Source organism: Hippoglossus hippoglossus, chromosome 6, assembly GCF_009819705.1.
Source record: "Hippoglossus hippoglossus isolate fHipHip1 chromosome 6, fHipHip1.pri, whole genome shotgun sequence".
Taxonomy (NCBI): domain Eukaryota; kingdom Metazoa; phylum Chordata; class Actinopteri; order Pleuronectiformes; family Pleuronectidae; genus Hippoglossus; species Hippoglossus hippoglossus.
In genome coordinates, this window is record NC_047156.1 from 15,245,815 (window position 1) to 15,268,494 (window position 22,680).

The 22,680-nt window shown below is 41.2% G+C and overlaps 1 protein-coding gene across 3 annotated transcripts; it reads right to left on the minus strand.

Annotated features, from left to right (window-relative positions):
* Positions 1-173: 173 nt before the first annotated feature.
* Positions 174-21,607, minus strand: myrf (myelin regulatory factor). Of its 3 annotated transcripts, none has more exons than XM_034588594.1 (27): positions 20,990-21,607; positions 12,637-12,727; positions 12,184-12,483; positions 11,561-11,622; positions 10,812-11,022; positions 10,584-10,663; positions 10,296-10,410; positions 9,261-9,456; positions 9,095-9,171; positions 8,208-8,318; positions 8,004-8,109; positions 6,700-6,900; positions 6,353-6,461; positions 6,027-6,136; positions 5,774-5,934; positions 5,578-5,650; positions 5,408-5,490; positions 5,226-5,288; positions 5,034-5,117; positions 4,735-4,796; positions 4,574-4,648; positions 4,275-4,502; positions 3,998-4,091; positions 3,577-3,639; positions 3,209-3,314; positions 2,693-2,767; positions 174-2,313 (listed from the first exon to the last, which is right to left on the minus strand). In XM_034588594.1, the coding sequence occupies exons 1-27, from the start codon at positions 21,033-21,035 to the stop codon at positions 2,233-2,235; spliced, it is 3,063 nt and encodes a 1,020-aa protein (XP_034444485.1). In that variant the 5' UTR covers positions 21,036-21,607; the 3' UTR covers positions 174-2,232. The 3 variants fall into 3 exon arrangements, with proteins under 3 accessions (XP_034444485.1, XP_034444484.1, XP_034444483.1); XM_034588593.1 differs by having other exon boundaries at positions 8,019-8,109; positions 10,563-10,663; XM_034588592.1 differs by having other exon boundaries at positions 10,563-10,663.
* Positions 21,608-22,680: the final 1,073 nt, after the last annotated feature.

The following is a 22,680-nucleotide window of genomic DNA, read 5'->3' on the forward strand; positions in this document are numbered from 1 at the left end:
ATTATATTTATTTTGTTGAACTTACCAAGTAAGTTTAATTACACGCACACACACACGCACACACACGCACACACACAATCTACTGTTCATAAATATTCTGCTGCCATCTACTGGACAAAGTGAACAACTGGCATCCAGCTCAAACCAGGTGGACAATCAAACACAACACAAAGATCAATCACAAATGTATTTACTACATGCAATCATAGTATTACAGCATATTTTTTTGGGACAAAATGCTTTGAAAATGTAGCGATAAAATGGGCGAAAAAGTAGTGATATTAAAATATGTTTTAGTGGCATTGCATTTCTTTCATAACAAACAGTGCTAAAATTCGAAATGAAATGTGTGTCTTCTCTTGCTTATCAATCACTTCTGGGCTCCGAAAGCTAAAAGTTAATATATTATTGATAAAACAACAACCAAAAAAGAACTATAAAAACAATTACATAAAACACATCACATAAAAATGAGCATTGGTAGTAACAAAATGAAGCTATACAGTTACATGCAATGCAGTTCTACCAGAGTATGTGAAACCAATCTGGTGCACTGGAGAGAGCAGAAGCAGTTCATACCGTATATACAGTGCAAAAAGTGCTACAGTGGTTTCATTATGCTAGCTGGTGCATTATAAATAAGCTGAAATAGTACACTATACCCACTTAAGTCATAATAATTATACTAAAAACATTATACAGTGTTCATATTACGACAACTTCAATAAACTTTTGTCTGACAGCTGTTCATCCTATATTCCTATAATATTGATTTTACATTGGAGATACGCTATAGTGTTTTTTTTTCTTCTGAATGCATTTACATATGGAATATGGATTTGAAAACAAAAGCAACAAATGGATGGTGGTTGTAGTAGGTGAGTTGAATGTGTTTAAAACAAGAAATTATAACAGAAAGAAAAAAACAATTTATAATTCACTCGTATGAAAAGTTAGGAATGCATATTCTTAATCGAAAAGGCACAAAAAAGTGAAAGTATTCAAAACCTCCACAGAAAAACATGAAAGAGTCCAGTGTATCATATCTAATTTTACTTTCGCAGTGTACATACGTACATGCAGTTACACAGAGTTGCCTCTGAGCTGAGATGTACCGTCTTAGAGAAGTGATTGGGCGTGCACCTGAAATGATATCAGCCATTTATTGCCTCACCAGCATTCTTTCCAGTTAGCAACATACAATCTAAGCTATTCCAGTGTTTCTTGAAATATTGTCAGTGTTGGACTTTATCCATTATCAGATACGAGAAGCCGTCAGTGTTTCGACATGTTCATTTCCAGTGGTTTGTTTACTTCTCCAGTCTTATCGCATGTTATCCAGTGAATGTGTTGAAAAGGACGCCTTCGTTTAAGGATCGGTCATGATCATTTCTTTTTTAAGTTCAATTCTCTGCATTCAAATTTTATGCAACAATTTAATATTTGATTTGACGCCACAGCTGAGATAGAAACGCTGCACAGTATGTTCCTCTCTGCGTGCAGTGTTTAGTCTGACATTGTGTGAGGAGACAGTAGACGGTCTAGTGGCTGCAGCAGTCTCCAACACAAAGCTCCACTGTAGAGACCCCGGGTTTGCCAGTGTTCACTACTGAGGTATATTTTCTTCGTGAGTTGCAACCATTCACTGAGCGCCTTCAGCCGAATCCAATCATCTTCTCTCCAGTGTATACAATTATTGAACAGTGTTGTTGTTGTGTTGTCCTGTGTCCACACAGACACACACTATTACAAAACTATACACAAACATGTGTGCAGTGTCATCTACACTGTCTTAGCCTGGACTTTAGATTTAAAAACATGAAATCCCCTAAAAAAGTAATATGGCTTACATTAACTATAGAAGACATAGTGGTCAGTAATGAAGTGAGCTCTAAACTCATGGGGGTTACTTTCACAATAGCAGTGAACAGTGACACCACTCAGTTGTCAATTGACAGTGATCTAAAACATTTTCAGTGACAGAGATAAAAAAAAAGAAAGTGAAACAGTATTTGAAAATCCAGTGATCACAGCAAAAAGAGATGTCTGAATGCAAATATATGTGGAGGACTTTACAGTGGGACGGTGGTATATAGTTTGTTCTGTATTAAATCTCTTTAAAAACAATATACAGGAATGATACAAAAACCCTCTCCCACCACAACAGTGTTAAAATGGAAGGAGAAACGTGGTGTGTTCAAAGGCACTTGGAGCAAATCGTCCTCCTCTTCCTCACACACAGCTGCTCTGGATGAGAAAGTGGTAGTCAGAGTACGATGAGGTTTCTCCTTCAGTGGCACAACTCACTTCACTCTGTCGATGAAACACACACAGGGACATAACAATCATTAATCCCAGTGTCTTTATTCAAAAAGTACATTCAATGAAATTGACTTTAAGTTAGATAACATTTTTTTTTTCTACTTATTTATTTGTCTTTACAGTTGTTTAATTTACTCTTTGAAATGAAGTTATTCAATTTACTTAATTTAGTTGAAATAGCTATTTTATTTTTGATTTATTTTATATTAAATGTTTAGTTGAACGAACTTAATCAAATTGACTAAATTAAATAAACTAATACATTGTAATTACATATAGTGATCACCATAATGATGTTTGTAAAACAATAAATGAAGTAAGAAGCAGTAGAATCCACACGCTACATATTTGGAGGCAGAGTTTTACTCACAGACAAGGAGACACGGAATTGGTAGGTGACGTCCTGGAACGACAGCACAGGCACTGACCACAGGTGACGAGTCCCCTGAGAGAACAGCAGAGAGCATAAAATGAGTCATTTACAGGAAGTCACCTGTGGGGAAAATATCTATACTGCTTATCCTATAGGGGCCGTAGGGGGGCTGGAGCCAGTCCAAGCTGACTTTGGGCAAGAGAAAAGTCGGCAGCCTATCACAGGACACACATAGACAACCATCCACACTCATGGTCAATTAAGAGTCTTCAGTTAACCTCAGGCCAGGCTGCATGTCTCTGGACTGAAGCCTGAGTACCTGGTGGAAACCTATGCTGTTAGGGTACAACATGTGAACTCCACACAATAAAGCCCGAACCGAATCTTGTCGCCCAAAATAGTTTATTTTATAAATAATAATGCATGTTTCCCATACTTGAAGGAAATCGCACAAAATGACAAAATATGTTTTAATCTCTTTGGGAGATCATGAATACATATATTATAATGTACCTTTGTTGATGTTCTCTGACCCCTGTAGAGCTCTGCCTCTGTGTGGTTGGGGCATAACCGTCCCTTGGTGGCTCCACATTGTTGAACCCACACGTTCTTTGTGGACCTACAACAAATAGGTGATGCTTTATGTTGTGGGTCTGTTATTACACAACAAATTTCCAATAATTTCTGGAAAGTTAACTGTAAATAATAAAAAATACAAATTTCGATAGATATTTGTTATATTAATTGTTTGTAACTAGTTGTGTTGAGTTTAAAAGCAGTTACCCATCCCTTTCAGGTAATCCTCCCAGGAAATGATTTACAGCACTGAAACAAAGTGTTATCGTTGCATGTATCAGGTAGGTGGTGTAATGTATACTCACGTCATGTACAAAGTAATTTGTGAGGTGGAGGTATTTCTTTTTCCGTGGAGTGATATGGTGTAGCTAAAATCAACGTAGAGGAAAAAAAATTGTATCAGCAAACATGGATCTGTATTCAAACAGTAACTAACTATTAAAACAAAAAACAGACAAATTTAAAGGAAAAAAAACATGACGAGTCACTGAATGGTTCGATGAGAAAAAATAAAAATATGAATCATTTGCTATGACGTTCACAGTCGCCAGACTTTATCACAACTGAACAGCTGTGGGAGAATGAAATCAGCTCTCTCCATCATCATCACAGAGACACAACAGGGAGGGAACATCTTTGGAGGAGTTGTGTTTGGCCTGTGGTCACTAAGACACCTTATCTTCCTATAATTTGTCACCAGTCCGTCCGACATCAGTGTCTATTTACCTGCAGCTCTTGGGTGTTGCACAACTTTGCGCTGTGATCTCTTGGTTCGTTTCCACAATATGTAGACTGGTCAGAGAGGGAGCTGACCTTCCTTCTGCAAAAGCAAGAAAAGCTGCCTTATGAGCCTTATGAGCCACAGTACCCGTAGCATTCCTTTGTACAGTATGTAACAAGCTTTGTTTGCTGCTGTCAAACAAATGGCTTTAACTGTGTTTGCATACTGGATATTATGTGTGTGAAGAAAGTGCCATGTCTAGGCTGAGTTTGTGGATTTTACCCTTTGTGTGTAGGCTGCGCTGTCTACGTGGCACTGGCTGACTCCCGGGCAGACGGTTGGTGGACCCTGCACTGCCCAGGTCGGTCGGGGCCGGCCTTTTGGACTTGGCGAAGTACAATGGTGCTGAGGTGTGACTCAGGCGGTTTCTAGTGTGGCCATCCTTGTCCATCGCTCTGGACTTGGCCTTCTTGCTGATAACGCCTGGTGTGGGAGCCAGGCTGCCTAAATCTGGAGGAGGAAGATGATTAGCTTGCACTGACAACACCTAAATAATACACATCTCATATTCACTGACGTACCTGTTGTGGATTGGTTGTTACTCAATGTCAAAACTGTGGTTGATTGGTTGTTTGTGACTGGGGTTGAACAGCAACCTGCAGGATTTGAGACAGAAAAGGGTCAGATCCTTAGGAGAACATGTTTATATTCATGTTTAATCCTACAAGTCATCTCCACTCACCAGGTGCAGGAGTGCTGGACAGTGATGCACTCTTGCGTGAAGATCCCATTGTTGCCCTGGACCTGCACCATTTGCACAGCACAGTACAACAGGTCAAGTGCATGCTTCCACTAAAACAATGATGCACTTAAAAGCGAATTAATTTTTTGCGTGTTTGAATAAGTGACGCATGATCTCGATCCCCTTTCAGACGGGACAGAAGGAACACCCAACTAAGCAATCAAAGATAAGGCTGAAAGAGAACAGTAGGTCAGACAGTGAGAGAAGTTGCAGGAAATAGACAGATGTCGAAAGCGTACCAGGGGCAGACAGGTGGACAGAAGGTTACAGTGGCAGTGAAGATGGGCATCCAAGAAATGTAGAGAACACAGGAAGGGACATAGCTATGGAAAGTAAGGACAGACATCATTATTCTGAGAGATATTAAAGAGGAAAAGTTTGATTTCTTTCTATATAAATCAGAATTGTGTGATTTCATCCAAAGGACATACCCATCTGTGACGTCTCCTTTGTGGTGAAGAGTCAGCACATAAAGAACAGACATGGAAATCACACTGTTGGGAGACAAATGAAGATGCAATACATTATAATGTCATATCATCATGTGCACGGATAAAACTGAAGTACTTTTTTCCACGAGTGGTCATTCAAACACATTATGTTTCAGTCTTACCTGAAGGCCATGACAATGACCAGTGCCAGGATGGTGCCCTGCATGAATTTCTGACTGATGCAGCCCTGATCTGGAGGCGAGTTCTGCAATTTAAAAATAACAGATAACATACATTAAAAGCTGTTAAATCAGCAGCTCTAAAACATTTAAAATACACCATCACCACAGACCTTGCTCCCAGGTTTGACCGTCTTCTTCTTGAGCGGGCCACTTCCTGTCCGGCTAAAATAGCTGCCTGATTGGCTGCGTGGGCAAGAATGACAAAAGTAAATAATCACTTCTTGCCACTCATGCAAGTCGCTCTCTGTCAACATGTAACACACATGTTTAAGTGTAAAATCTGCAGCGGTCAGTCCTTGTTCTCACCTGACAGTGCCTCCACTCACGGTGCTCTTCATGCTGTCGAGACGACGCAGCTTCGCCAGCTTGCGACTCCAGCGCTCCAGTTCGTCTATGCGCGTCTCCAGGTTGTCCGTCAGCTTACAGAGCTCCTTCACCGCCCCCACATTCTCCATGAAGATGCGATCCTTTGAATTTAGAGGGAGAGGTTACAGTGCGTCTCGAAGTAAAGTCTGTGCTGCATGTACAGTATGTGTGTGTGTGTGTGTGAGGTCATTACCTTGTTAACAACTAACAGTTTGGGGATCCTTTCTCCATTGGCGAACACTATATCACCCCCCTCCTTCACGGCTTCAGGCAGGATTTGCTGGACATCTTGAGCGATCACTCCTGCATTGAGATACAACGAGTACTGAAGTTTAAAAGAAGCAAAAGCATGACAGCATGCACAGATAGGAGACAGGCTTTCATAATGATGCACACGGAGCCAAACACAGATCAAAAATTAAGACATTAAGATGAAAACATGGTAAACAGTGTACAAAGAGATGAGATAATGGAGCTAAACATTAACAGTTGATCACAGGTTATTCACGAGGTTGTTACCGGTCTCTGCAGTAGCCTCTATGCCCACGCTGGCAGCAAACTCTGGCTTGAACTGATAATGGACCAGCCTCATCTGAGAGATCCGTTTCAAATTGTCTGTGGTGTCGACCTACACACAGGCAGAATGACAATGACATCCATGCAGATGGCGTGAAAACACAGTGTCCATGTTGCAGATGAAAATGCTCGGGTCAAGTACAATGAAATGACAAAACTCAGAGTTAAACTGCCCAGTCAGGGAACTGTGAGGGCATGAGTCATGATGACGAGCATGTGAGGCACACAGTGACACGCTGACAGTTTGAAAACACACACACACACACACACACACTGAGTGTCATCCTGACCTCCTGGACATTTTCTTTGGCCCTGATGTCAGACGGGTGCACCACAGAGCCCATGACCTTCAGGTTGCCGTGGATAACGAGGGCCTCATCGGGCCTGTCGGTGTTGATGCCGACTCTCCCGTGGTGGTAGACTGAGTCTGATAGTTGTCCGCGCTGCCACAGCACCTCGTTGTCACTTTCAAACTGGCCAGGGTTCGATGCCTGATACAAAAAGAAGACGGTGCACACAAAAACCATGGTTCGGACGTTTCTAAATAAACATCTGGAAAAATTAAAATGACAAAAATATTGAAAGGAAAGATGATACTTTTGAGAAAAGAAGATAATTTTGATGCAGGACCAATGATTTGATGTATATGATCAATAAATTGTGATTCTGATTGAGAGCAGTGTGTGGGATCTTCTTTTCCAAAGACTGAAATGACCCTTTTCAACACACCTGCATCTGAGAGAGATGGATGCGCAAATATCCAGTTAAATGAAGGAATAGTTTGACATTTATTTTCTAGGTACATTATTATAAATATCACAGATATTAATGTTGTGAGTTTTAGAGGTAGTGACACATTTTGTTAATTTGTCAAAGCCTATTTTTTGGGGGGGACAGGGATTTTGTTGTTCTATGCTAAGCTAATCAGCGGCTGGTTATTGTAACATTACATATTGATTATACAGATATGCGTAATGTCTAATGTCTAATGTGTGAAAGATTGACTTAACATTGAAGATTTTAGTCCCTGTTTAAATATACTGAAATATATTACAAATTATATTATAGATTGCTTCTGCAAGCACAATTAGCTAAAAACAAGAAAATGAGTGTGTAGCTTTCAATAGCTCTGATATTTAATAATCTTAAGCAGTCAACAATATTGTCATTCCATGCTTTACACTCCTGAGATCAGTACCAGTACCATTGCTGTCCAGTGAAAACCATGTGTCTGTAAATTTGCAGTTTAAATATTTTGGAAAATGGTCAATAATCCTTAATATGTTGAAAAAAATCCTCAAATCCTCAAATTCTTGAACTAAATAAATTACTTAAAAACCCATTGAAATGTTTTAAGATTAAGATTTTCACAGGATGGCAACAATAGTCTTTTCTTTCATAGTTTGAATTCTCCTAAGCAATTTATTCTGGAGTGTAATTTTGATATTAGAAGATCGCTGATAAAAAGGCACAGAATGGAGATGTTGGGATCATAACAGTGATTCTGAAGTGCATGTACAGTAGGTGTGTGCAGCAGACTAAGAGAAAGGTACACATTAACAAGGGATATGATTGTTGTAGGAGGCAGACAGACATGGCCAGACGTTACCCTGACGATGATCCTCTCAGACGCTTGAGCAGCCACAGTGTATGTCTGACTGTGGGACTGAGCGTGCAGCGCCACCACCAGCATGAAATACCTGCCAGGGGGAAAACATCAGGAGAAAGTGTGAGGACTGGGGCTTTTCACGGGAGGGTCAATAAAGTGACGATGATGAGGTGATGACATGCGCGTCACCTCTGGTCAGGGTTTGGTTTGCCCTTCTTCCTCATGTTATTGGCCGTGGTCTCACTGAAGTGGAGCCGCCCCACTGTGACCTTTGTGACCTGCTCTGATGGCAAGGTGACGCTGTGAGAAAACACATGGCAGAGACATAAATACAAAAAGTCTCTCCTACAACTGCAGACTGCTTGTGGTCGGATTAAAGGACAGGCCAACACTGAAACAGCTTGTATCTTCAGCCATCTTCTGTATATACTGGCCATTAAATGATCTCTTTCTAAAGGGATTTCAGTCTAAGTGCTGCAAAATCACTTATATTGTATTTAGATGTTTAACTGACTTTAATATGAGTCCTCAGAAGTATGAATTAGATAAATCAAGTGGATATCTTTCTTCGTGGTGCAAAATCTCCTCTTTTTGCTCCGATATCTCCAATGCAGATCAACATGGAAACAAAAAGACAGAACAGTCTGAACACATTACTGAACAAAACAAGGACTGGGGATTTTGCCAGCTGTAACTTTCAGAGAGGGAAATGCTTCTTTTAAAGATGACAGCAAGAGCAGTTTTACTATACATAAGAGCACTTGCTTGTTTGTTAGGATTAGCATTTCCATGAAAGTTGGTGGAAAGATGGAACAGAAATTTTGGACTAAGGAGCGGATCCAGAATTTTGAACCAAACGATGAGATTGAGAGGCATTTTTGACCAATTCACCAATTTCCTAAGGAATAATTCATGGATCAGGATGAAAAGAATCATATTTATTCATATTTATGGGTTTGATATCTATGATTGTGTGACATGTTATGTGGCTTGATTGAATCTAAGGGACGGTTAGGCCTTGCACTCCGCTGGGTGCCATTGCAGTGTTTTTAATGGTTTCCGGTGTTCAGACTCACAGCACTGGCTTGAACGGTCTCTTGCTGCGGTCAGATTGTGACTGCTCCACACTGATGGACTGATTTATGGCCTCCACCTAGCAATGAAGACAGAAATAAAAAATATGAGTGACACTATATAACTGTCTATCTGTCACGTTATTCCTCTTGTTTTGCCTTCACTCACCTTTACCCCGTTGAGTTTGAGATAGAAGCAGTCGATGGGCTGCAGGCCATCAGTCGTCTTGATGTACTTGGGGTCGCCCAGCATGCCTACGTACACTGTGACCTGGAAGTGGTTCTTCTTCTGGCAAACAAAGGCGTCGTCAGACAGGGAGAAGTTGAAACCCTTGTCTGCATCAACGCGATAGGTTGGCATCGGACTAAAGACAGGGAGAGAGATTATGGTGTGTGAATAATGGGATGTCAACACAGATGTAAGGGGGGGGGGGACTCTTAACTCTTTTACACAAGCTTCTCCATGTTTTTTAGGTCAAAACCCCCAAAAGAGAAACTCATATAAATAGAGCATATATAATGTGCGCTACATTATAAAGAAATACAGACAAGTTGTATGAACATTTTTCTATTTTTCTTTAGCAATGCTAACAATCAGTGGTATAAAATACATATTGCATGTTTGTTTGGGAGCCTTGGAAACCTTGCAGAACCCCGGTGGGCCCCTGAGCCTCTATTTTCGTGACATTACTTTATTACACAGACGACTAAGATCCTCTGAAAGACCTAAATCTAGTTTTAAACAAATAAAAACCTCCTGTTCTTTTTTATGTAGGAGTGGTGTCCTGAGACTTTGCGATGGGCAACCAGGTGGTTTTGATAACATATCTGGAAGGTCTTGTGAGTTCATTCTAACCTCCCTCCCCACCTCCCTCCCCACCTATACTTCTCTCTAGTTTGGCACTGCAAAAGCCAGAGTAGATGTACACTAATTCATCCCCTTACCCCCTCCTCACGTTGTCTTTCTAAGCCGAAACCCTGTGCTCGTTCACTCCCCCGCACAGCTCACCTCTGAGGAATTCGTGGACCTCTCCAACCCCGCGATTCCTTTACCACTCCCACTGTAAACTTTGCTGAATTATCCATTCAACCAATTATAGCTGCTTTCATATTTTTTGTTTTGACTCTGTGTTCTTTCAGCTGTTTTCGTTCCAAAATAAAGACCTGAGGATGTGAAGATGTGCCAACGTAAATTTCAACCCACAGCTCTTTGCAGTTTACGTCATAGAGGGGTGTCCACTTGTTCTGCAGGTGAGGTTGCCACTTAATGCACTGATAGTTTGGGTCCAGGTAGGCGTTGTCTGCATCCTGCATTAAACCTGCGACAAAGAGTTTGAAATGGCGACTATTAAAACAAGACCAAGGAACAATAAGGGCGTCTACAACTGTTCTGAAAAACTCTTCATTATCTAAGAGCAGGTGAGCGTGAGGTACAGAGGAGATGGAGGAGAGAAGAAAGATGCCTGCCTACCTGGTTCTTGCTTGATGATACCTGTGACGATTTGGGCATTGATGGTGCCGTTGGGCGAGTCGGAGTGCTTCCTCTTCTTGGCCTGGTGAGCAGGGATGCCACTGTGTGTGAGAAAATGGAAACACGGTCAAAAAGTTCATATTACCGCTCCTTCCCATAATTCTCTCTGTTCCATATGAACTGGACAGTACTTCTGCCTCTTTCCCTCCCTTCTTTTTCCCCTCCCACCAGTATATCACCATGACTCACTCTTGCCCCTGAGGATGCTGCAGCAGCTGATGGAGCATCTGCGTCTGCTGCATGTCTCCACCTCCGCTCGTGGCTGGGCCAATGGGATACTGCGATATCATGGGCTCGGGCTTGAGGTACATGTCCCGATGCATGCTCGTATAGTGGATTGGTGGCGTTGGGGTCATGTGACACATGTTTTCTGGTGTCATGGTCCTGATCATGTGAGGATCTGAAAGACACAACGAGGACGGAGCACAAGGTTTTCATGATCTCGCACAGAGTACAGACTCTTCCTCCTCGGGATTGATCTTTCCACTTTACACAGTTTCCTCCAACCTTGCTTAAAGGCACTTTGCACTGTTTCAAACTGGAGGGCTGCCCATCAGATAACACTAATCCACACCTTTTTACTAATGGGCAAGACCAGCACAGCGGCAAGAAGTACATAATGACTTTGAATGCTGTTTTGTCCAAGTTGTGTGTTGAAACAAGCCACTGAAACACTGGTCCATTCTTTGTGGAGGCACTTGAAATGAAACTTATATAAATCAAATTTAAATTTTCTAGACAATGCATGAAAGCTTTAGATTAATAAATAACAGATACACTGCCTTTAAATATAGATTTTTTTTTTACTCACAAACTAAGGAACCGGAATCCCCCCCCCCCCCCATGTTCTAATACAATGAAATGATGAGTAACAGATATTGACTCAAGCAGAGACGTGTTGCACTGACCACCTTGAATAAAAAGGGAGCGTTACTTACCATTCACCTGCTGTGGAGAGTACGGCTCTGAACTGGAGTCTGGGGGGGACTCGGGTAGTGTCCTGAAGGAAAAACAGAAAGCAGTAGATTTTATATCCACAAACACGATAATGTCAGACTTTCAAAAATAAAGAAAGTGCTCAAATAGTACCATGCTTCAAGTTGGACATTTCTCCCTCATATATCCTTAGTATATATACAATCACATATTGTTTAAACTGCCGTCATTTTCAGGGAGAAACTCTCCTTTGGGAGTTCGTTTCTAGTTCCGAGTTCTTTACACAAGCATGTGTGCGTCAGGATTTTTCTTTTGCAGGGTGTAATTTGACTCTCTGTGTCTGTTATCAGTCTCCCTCCCCCTCTTGACCAGCTAATGCTTTATTTGTACAAATGAAGCTTAATCAAGTATTGATTGCATAATGGACCTGTAGTAGGGTGTGAGGCTGGTTTCGCTGCGGACTATAAAAAAAAGAAATACCCGGTCACCTGTTGCAACTTTTGTCTGATTTCATGTTTAAATGTGAATCATCAATAGCAGTTCTTCAACATTCCTAAGTAGCAAGTCATGCTACATTTTCTCCGTCTTGTACACCCTTCCATCTACCTCCTGGTATTGTGCTCACCCTGGAGCGTAGTGGCCCCTGTGCTCGGGCTTGATGTGTGCCTGCTGCTGTTGCTGCTGCTGTTGCTGTTGCTGCTGCTGCTGCTGCTGCTGCTGTCCCAGGCAGGGGTAGTTGTGTCGGAGGCCCAGGGATGGACCTGGGGGGTAGGTGTTCTGACAGTTGGGGGGCCCAGGCGGAAGGGCTCCTTGGCGTAGTGGGATAGGGGGGCTCAAACCACACACCAACCCCCCAGAGGAGGACACTCCTGCCTGGGGAGATGAGTAATTTGGTACCGGTCCGCTGTGGACCTCTGAGAAACAGCTGGGGGGGGGGAAAGAAGAAGATGAAGAAGAAGAAGAACAACAAGAAAAAGGGATTAGCCTTATCAGAAAAAACAAATTCCTGTGTAACGACATGATCTGATTCAGTTGGTGCATGTTGTTTTGACGTTGCTGGGTTGGTGTCCCAACTGACATGTCAGTGCTATCGTCCTCCTTGCTGATGTACTCTTCCAGGATACTGGTGTCGATGTTGGCTGGCTCCAGAGAACTGGTAATATCATGACCTGTGGTGAAGGGAGGGTCGGGAACACAGAGGAGGGAGATGGAGAGCATCTGGGAATTAGCAACGGGAATCTTTCAGCAACTCCACACACTGCCACAACAGCTCTACAGTTTCAACACTCGCTTGTGTCTTTATAAATCCTTGTAAGAATAATCTAATAACATATGTTCAAATTCATAGCTCCATCTTCATAAAGACCTTGATTACAGTAAATGAATGCATTTAAATCAGAAAGTATAATTTGCTGAGAACAGAGAGAAAATCATGTCTGACTGACTTGCAGACGATTTAAGGATTAAGGTTTCAGGATTGACGAACGGTCTAATTATGTTAGTTGTCCACATAGCAGATCACATACTACACATACTGATGATTCAGTGCCTCTAACTGGTTAAACATAAGGACTGGAATTGCTCAAGTTGATGGTTCCTACGTTGCACCTCAGTTACCATTTCCCCATTGCTGTGTCCCCCAGAGAATGAATGTAAAGGAACCACACCACAATTACTAAATTGTGTTGATATATTTATGAATATATATGAAAATGACCCCAGGGTCACTTTCGCCCTTTGATAGCCAAAGCCTCACAAATCCCAAACACATGACCCCACTTAATCTTTAAAACACCAACATGTAGTACAAGCACTTGCCTCTGCATATATTTGGAAAAGAGTAAATCACTTTATGTAAACCAGCGGCACACAGAACGTTCAGCTCCAATGTTACGACAGAAAGTGATGAAACTTCTTCAAAGCTGTCACCGGTCCAAACTGTGGACGCTGGGGATGGAGTGAGTGTGTGAGAGAAGAAGAGAGGAGAGGGGGAGCAGGATGGAGGGTGTGAAGGAGCGGGTGTAAAGTCTGTGGGCAGGCGAACCCCAGTCTTTCTCCTTCTCTCTCTCACTCACTCACACACACACACACACACACACACACACACACACACACACACACACACACACACACACACACACACACACACACACACACACACATACACACACACACACTTTCTCTGATAGATTAAGCAGCTACTCAGCGGGGAATGCAAAGAATTTTTGTGTTAGCATTAGAAAAAAAGTCTCTTTTCCCTCCTTTTGTGTTTGTAATGATGCTTCGCTTTTCATCAGAAACCCCAAATAACCTTAATAGTTTGTAAGTGTTGTTGTCACAATTCCTCTCCACACATTGTTACCATTTACTGCGAATGATTTAATGGATTTTATCATCCTGTGAATCATGTTCTTTGTCTAAGCCAAGCCCAGAGTTCACAGTTTACAGCAGCACACACGACAACGTCTTTCAACCATCAATCAATAAATCCGCAAAACAAACCACTTCTCTCTAACCAGTCACGTTTACATCAACTCCCCGTGTAACATTCAACGTTGTAAACCCTCACATAACCTTGTTCTTTTAGAAAACCATCATGTTTACACTGATTGGCTTTCGTTGCCGGAGAGACGCAGATGGTTAATGTCTCTTAATACGTGCCAATGTGAGGGGAGAAAAGCAGGATGGTTCCCTAAAATAAGATCCAGATGTGCACCCCACCCAAATAGGCAGTAAATTTAAGCTGGCAGGCCTGATAACGAAAAATGGAGAGATGGAAGGGGAGGGGAGGGTACATAGATGGAGACTGAAGAGAGAGAGAACACAAGTTTGATGTCCAGGGATGAAAATGATAGAGCGAAGAAGCTAAAAGGAAAACAGGGCTGAAGTGAAGCCAAACTTTGAGTCCAAGAGAAGTCAAACAGTCGAGTTCGAGTCACGAGACGGATGTTATAAAATGCAGGTTGAAAATCAAGTCCTCTACCAAGCCTGAGTTGTATCCTTTTTTTCCAGTATTTTTAAAGTGAACTACTGTATACATGTTCACTCAGGACAATCCTGTGGGATAAACATATAGACATGAGATACAGGCATCGATAAAAAATGGAAACATAGCTAAACTCCCTTCAAAGCTTCAAATAGATATGTACTATCAGACTGAGCACTGAAAAGTTGTGATTCTGGTAAATACATTTGCTTGACTTGTCATAAGTACAGTGCAGGAGACAGCAGATATATAAAAAAAAGTATTTGATTGCACATTTAAACATTTAAACATTTACGGCATGGGAATGTTTCAGATGCCGATTTTACACCTTTCGATATTTAAGGATTTTATCAAGCATCCATCCATCTTGTCCACCTGCCCGCAGCTCAGTGCACTGGGTCATTTGGGCGTTCAGTTACGTTTAATTTATCTTAGCAAATTCTAACACAACTTCTGATGAAAAAAGCCATTGTTAAGTGACTTGTTCACTGTGCGGAAGCTGAGGTAACAAAACTGCCAGAAAGCAAACAGAGCAAATGTCAAACTACACTTTGCTGGTAAGACAAAATCACAGAGAACAAAACTATATGAAGTTCTAACTGGAATTTATCCATCTAGGTCAAAGTCTGCGTCGAAAAAGAAAAAAACAACAACATTGAAATTGTCTAAAGACTGGACTCTGTTATTCAAAGAGTATGGTCACCACACCACACACTCTCTGTCTTAGGCATCCTGTAACTTTGCAGTTGATGAACATCTGTAACAATATGTTTTTGTCGCCTCTTCTCCACCTCTGTAATAATCTCCTCACACGAGTGCTGCCATGTCTCGTCTGAGTTAAGGTGAGTTATGGTTAATTCTCTCGTTAACTGTTATTCTTGTGAGGCTGGAGAAGAATAGAAAGATAAATTATTCCACGACAACCCATCAGTCAAGTTTAACTTGCTGTGAACTGGATGTGTAAATTTCGCTGCCCTCTATGTTTCTCTCCATCCAGCTGTGCTCAACAAGAAACAGTGAAATGATTGTCAGTCCAACTTCGATACAGACCGGCCTTTTCAGAGATTAGGGGCTGAGAGCGCTGTGTGTGTGTGTATGCGTATGCGTGTAAGCATCCGCGTGCATGTGAGTGCGTATACTTGTTTGTGTGTGTATGAATGCGTATGTGTGTGTGTGTTAAGCCACCATTTCAATGCCTGAGTTGTCAGCGCAGTAATAATCTAAAATGAACACAAACAGAGGGCTAAGTGTGTGAGTGGCCATTAAACATGGTTTGACTGTACAGCTTTTCCTCTTCTTTCCACGTTAATTCAAATAATAGCACATACACTGCAATTGTCTTATGTTAAAGTTTAAACACATATTAAATGGACAAAATAATATTATTAAGGCCACTGACAGGCAAGAAAACTACATTAAACATAAAACCTGAACAAAACTTCTGAATTGAAACTTTTCACAGATTTTTGCCTCTAAATGAGATTCGTAAGTTTTCACGTGTGTGTGTTAATGATTAAACACCGACTAAGGAGGAACAAAGTCCATGTGATTATCAAACAATTAGACCAGAGTGAACTTGGCCGCACACCCACAACACATACACACACACTGTGGGTATATTTTCTGAGAGGAAAATCAAATCACAAACTGAAATCAGCTCTAAATATAGCATAAAACTCTGTAGAATCATTTAATGACAGATATTTGATAGTAAATGAATCCGTCTATGTTCTGAAACTTGATGCACTTTGATCTTAATCACGTTTTGTATTTATCTGATTATCTCTGTAGTATTTTGGCAAAGACACTTGATACAACAACCCACAAAAATAACTTGTTGGACACTTCAAATGTCAGTTTAACCAATACAAAGACACACAATGTAAGACCTGGTCTATAGTAATTGCTCGGCAGTCTAGAAACACACGAATACTGTGTATCCACGGTTTACATTTAAACACAGATGTACCGCAAATAGACACAAATGGTAAATCATAAAAAAGAAATCTACAGAGGAAAGTGTCGTAGAGGTCGGACACAGGCTGAGAGTCATAGACCTTCTCCATTTGCTTACTGGTAGAAGAGTGAAGAGCATTGCTACGACACTATGAACTAATGAATCACATCTATAGAGAAGCGGAGCAGACAGAGCGGCAGAGTACCTGCGCGTAGCCAAAGCATGTTGACGTCCTTGAGATGAAAGCACCTGAAACAGAAGATGAGAAGAACAAAATTCCTCTAAATTTTTCACATGTTTCTCTGCTCGGGGCTGAAAGACTTTCTTCTGCAGACCTGAGAGCCTCAGATCAGTGTAACAGGGGAGTGTGTGTGTGTCTGCGCGTGCATGCCTATGTGCAAATGCATATTGTGTATGCATGCGTGCGTGTGTGTGTGTGAGTGACAAAGGCTGAGAGAGCGTTATAATGAGGATTATTCCCCAGTCATGAGAAAGAGCTGTACCAGGCTACCACACACAGCCCTTGTCGCACACTGGTTGCACCGGTGGACCTGGCTCAGGAGATTACAGGGTGACGAGGCTGGGACGGGGACAAGGAGCGAGGCTGGAAAAACGAAATTAAAAACTGCAAATGTGAGGTCGAGTGTGAGGGCCTGCGCTGGAAAGAATGATAGAGCACAACAGGAGAGAGGTTAGAAGACAATGAGGGGGAAAATGGAGGAGGAAGGGAGAGAAGATGACGAAGCAGTGGAGGAACTCGAATGGCATACTTCTGCCAAGGTCCTCTTAAATTCGATTTATTTATAGAAATCCGTCCCTTAAATAGGCCTGATTCTTTTTTCATCAAGATCCAGTTAATCATTCCCTGGGAAACCAGTGAAAATCTCTTGCCCTATGTCACAATGTTGAAAGTGTAAAAATATAAATCCTAAATCGGCCTCCTGATCCGTATCCGTACCTAAATTCAGTGGGTTCCTCCCTGACCCATACCACATCCTTCCACCAAGTTTTTGTGTAATCTTGCTCTCAAACCAACAAACAAACCAAAAAACGGACAGGGGATAACCTCCTTGGCAGTGGTCAAAATAAAAATAAGAAGGTGTAGAAGGGCAGAATTCAAACCTCAGAACAAGAGTAAACCGATGTAAACCAGACACCATATTTTGATCACCTGTTTAATTTCAGCAATTACGGCTGTGCTTGATATGTACAAAGATATTTGCAGCAATGACTGATACAGAAAAACATCCTGTAACACTGTACTTTTTCACGCAAACCTCTCTTTAAATCGTGGCCCACAAAACGTGAACACAAACAGCGATCAGTCCCACAGGGTCCTGTTCTCTCATAAACAACATTTACTGGCTGCAGATTACTGAGCTGGCAGTCGACACTGATGGGAGTGAGGCACGGCCATGAAAAACTTAAAACGCACTCGTAAGCACTGTAAGCCTCGCTGCTCAAAAACAATATATTTCTCTCACTGCAATCCCCTAACCGTTTCGATTCGTTAACCCCGCAGATCAGAGCAAACAGCCCAGATTTACAACCGCTGTGGGAGTACAGTGGGACTTCACTGGAATCTTGATATAGTATCATGGGTAATGAGTTGTTCTCCCTTCCAGAGGCAAAAGTGACGTAAGATCGTGATTATTTGACCAAAAGACAGAAGGTCAGGGGGTGAATGTGCTCGAAGTTTTATTTCTGGCAGATACGGTTCGATAACCTTGATAATCAACACAAGTTAATGGCTCTGTCTGTTGGTTGAGCCACAAGTTTGATCAAATATCTCAACAATTCTTTCGTGGGTCGAAAACTTTGCACATTCATGGTTCGCGTGAGTCTTATTCTTTTCAATTATCCTGTGACTTTTCCTCTATAGCGTCACCATGAGGTCAACGTTTTCTCTTATCCAGTGACGTTTCTCAACATCTTTTCACAAGGTTGAAACTTTTGAAACTACACAATATATTCTCATGACTCCGTTGATCTACTGATATCAAGTGGTTTTTCACTCATTCTCACATTCCCATCAGCCACTGCTGCACTTCTTTGTTCTGAACCAAGGTGACTCGTGTTCGACGATGTCGTTAAGATGCATGGAGTACATGACCGTTTGTTAGTTTCTGAGTGCAGCTAAATTAATTAATCAATTAATCAACTAGATTGAGAGGAAATGTAACTATTTCAATAATCGTTTGGACATTTGGACATTTGGACATTTTATGCACCAAAAAATGAATTGAGAGGATAATAAGCAGCTGAATTGAGAATGAAAAGTGAGTTTCAGCTCAAAGTCCAACCTCATAGAGCCACTAGCATGACTGTCGACTCTTATTATACATACCTAGACAATACACACTAATGTCTGCTGGACACACATTTGCTTCAGTGGCATTTGTCTCCATTCAATTTTTCTCATTCCTTTTTCAAAATATCGTACATGAATGTTTCAGTTCCAATCTATTTTGCCTGTAGGACAAGCTGGAAGTGTGAGCTGTGGGTTAGGGTTATATCAAGTGTTTGGTTGTCTAAGAATGGGGAATTGGATGGAACAACACAACACAACAGCATTAAACGTGATGATCCTTTGTCCTCTTAGAGCATGAGACAACCATTTGGTGTCTAAAGTGAGTCAGAGCGGGGAAGGTCAAGTTTTGAGGGGGTTGGTGGTTGAGTTGGGTTTCTCTCAACAGGCCCCGACTCCCTCCACCCACCCAGAGTCTGCACTATCTCACCTCCTCACCCCGTCTGCTCACTGTCACTCTAATGGAGTCAGAAAGAGGGAGAGCCCGGGGAACGCCAAATACCCGAGGAGACACACCGCTCTCACCTCATTGTGTTTTAACAGCCACCACAGGAATGTACACCATGCATTAGTGTGAATGTATACATATTTCAGTAATCCTATTAAAACACTGTTTACCGCTGCCAAAGTCCTTTATAGTGCCGTCGGCATGTGTGTTTAATGTGTCTCTTTCAGGTAAAGGGCGAGTAAACATGAGGATTTACGGACTAATTTGCTAATATCTAAAATTCAAGACTTACTGTCCTATGACGCCAATGCAAATGAAATGTTGGTTGCCTAAAGGCCTGAATTATTCATGTGAGAAAGATAACATGACTATGAAGAGTTTTATACTAGAAAAAAATAGTTGAATCGGAAAATATTCATCGGAGGCAGCACCTACTGTGTAATTTTAATGGACAAGTTGACATTTGAGTGCGAGAGCGGCTGAAACAAAGCCAAAGTAAGAACATCTCTCCAACTCCCAAAAGCAAGAATGTAAACACACTAAATTCCTGTCAGAGTGGCAGGGAACCTCTGACAGTCATGGATGGCTGTGTATATTTAAGTCAACACTCTGTGTATAATATAATAGAGTGTAAACTGGTATACATAAACCACACTGTGTGTTTTTATGCACGCTTGACTTCTCCTGAAACACTTGACACTGGAGTATCTCTAAAAGAAAAAATAAATACAACTTCTAATTGAGAAAGACGTGAATTAGGTGGCGAGCTGTAAATCACACAGCACAGTGAGACGTCCTTATGGTGACAAAAATTTGATTGTGGTGTATTGGACAAGCTATATGGAATTTACAGCAAGGATATGATGGATGGGATAAAGTTCACAAAGTTAGATTTATTCCCATTTTCAAAGCACTTAACTCCAATTTAGACAACCAGAACTCAGAGGAACTAAAAAGGTTAGTAAATTACCAATATGATTCAGATAAAAACACACAAACTCTCATGTATGTGTGAAAAACTAAAACCTCACTTTTTTAAAGACACAATATAAAATGCTGCATCTGGATTTGGATGTTACTTGAAGCACAAACACAATTTTCTGCTTTTCTGAACTGACTTTCTTTCGGTTTGTTTCCCTTTTGATCGTCAACATCACATCACTGATTCAGATCCCATTGCTCACGTCTGTCTTTTTACGCACACACTGTGCCACAGTACCCTTGCAAAACACACCATTTATCTTGACTTAAATTCCTACACCCTTTCCAACCCTCAACCCCACCTCCTCCACCTCGTTTTTTTTCTCCCTCTCTCAGGAGTGATCTGCTACCCATCACCAGCACTTTTGCTCCCAGCACCAGTAAACCCTCCTGACTTTGCTGGCATTTTTTACTTTTTTGTTATGATGACCAGCCTGCAGAGAAAACTTTAAAACATGATACACAAAAATGTTCAAGTTAACTTTCATCAAAAAGCCACACGATTCATGAATTCGCAGTGAAGTTATCCACCTGTCATGTGTGCATGCAACAGATTAAGCTTAAACCAAACCACATCGAGGTTTAACTCTGAGCTGAGACTTTCATTTATTTTTTGTCATTAAAAATAATTATTCACAAGCCAAAATTGTTCTAAAAGCAACCAAACGGATCATCTGAGTGAGATGACACAGCCCTGTATTAAACCACACATATGTAGCTTTATTAATATCAATACTGAGTGAAACCTTACCTTCAAAAAATCTCTGTAACGCTTCTGATTCATCTACCACGTCCATCCTAGCGGGTCCCACATAAAAAATCCATTAAAGTCTCCCGTCGTCCGAACCAAACCAATTCGGATCAGGGGAAACTCTTCACGCGTACATCACTGAATCCGGATTCTAATGGTCGTGACTTTTCTCGTTGTGGTTCAACATGAACCCACCGCTGCGAGGAGAGCTTATTCTTCTTCTTCTTCTCTTCTCCTGCTCAGCAACTTGGCGCTGGATTCACGTCCCTTATGGCCAAACGCTTCCAGTGACGCTGCGCACACTTCAACTCTCAAACTTCTCAAAGTCTCTGGGAGACGTGTTCTAATCAAAGCGACAACAAAAATCTACACGAGAACGGTGTCAGAGCATTTTCCTTCAGGCGCACCTTCACTTCAGCTCCTGCGAGCTGCATAATAAACTGAGGGTTCCCCACAGAAAAAGTCCCATCTGCCGGAGGGACACTGCGTAAAATCGACAGGAAAAGTATCAGGTTTAAAGAAAAGTGTGCGTAAAAAGTTGTTTAAAGTTGTCTCCCGGGGCTGTGGAGTAGTTTCTCTTCCTCCTCTCTCTCTCTCTCTCTCTCTCTCTCTCTCTCTCTCTCTCTCTCTCTCTCTCTCTCTCTCTCTCTCTCTCTCTCTCTCTCTCAGAACAGGATGAAGAGTCGGAGGAGAGGGGCTGAGGCAGGTGAGGGATGTGCGCCAGGCTGCTGCACTGGAACCACACTGAAACCACTCTGCTGTATGAAGACGCACAGTGACGGTACATTCAACATGTAAAGATTGTATTTATTATCTTGTACTATACGTGGTATATTCTATTGTAAATATAATGTATATACTTGTACTATTATATTGTACTGTATTCAAAACAGTAACCATCTTTTTCCAATCAATCATGAAGCCCTTTTCTTCTGTAAGAGTGACATTGACTGATTGAGTCCATGTTTTCCACAATCAATTTATCATTACAGTGATTTCTCAGACAAACATGCAAATCTTCCATTTCCAGTTTCACAATAGTTGATTAAATGTGCTTCAAATTTTCACTTTATGTCTTTCCAGCCACATCTGTAAAACATACAGTGTTTCTCAGGACCTGTGTGTACATGTAAAAACACTTAAAATACATTAGTAATAATACACACTTAATGCTCATAAAGTGCAATCAATAGCCTGAGTTAAAATGATTTGAATACTTTTTAAAAAGTAGGTTACTAACGTTTAAAACTAAAGGTAGCTTATTATGAGATAATTACGAAGTCTTAGTCTTAGCAGCCTGTGCGAAGAAACTGTTGCAAACTCTGGCTGTTTTATTATTTCTAATTTAAATTTTTAATTTAAATTTATTATTTTATTTTGAGTCACTTAGTGTTAACACTCTATGCAGTCATCATCGGCTATTCCTAACCCTAACCTTTTACAGAGTGATCCATTTGGCTTATTTAAAGTAAAGATATGTAAAATATGATGTTTCTTTTACTTAAGTTTGGAAACTTTATTTTTTTTAAACTCTGGCTGTTTTAATAATGTGAGTTTTGCCGAGATCAGATAAATCAACGTCACTTTGGGCTCTGGAAAGCAATCATAGAGTTTTCTACTTTTCGATAGAATGATGAACTATGGCAGTCATTCTTTAAGCCTATGTTTATATCTGGTAAGTAAGTAGTACA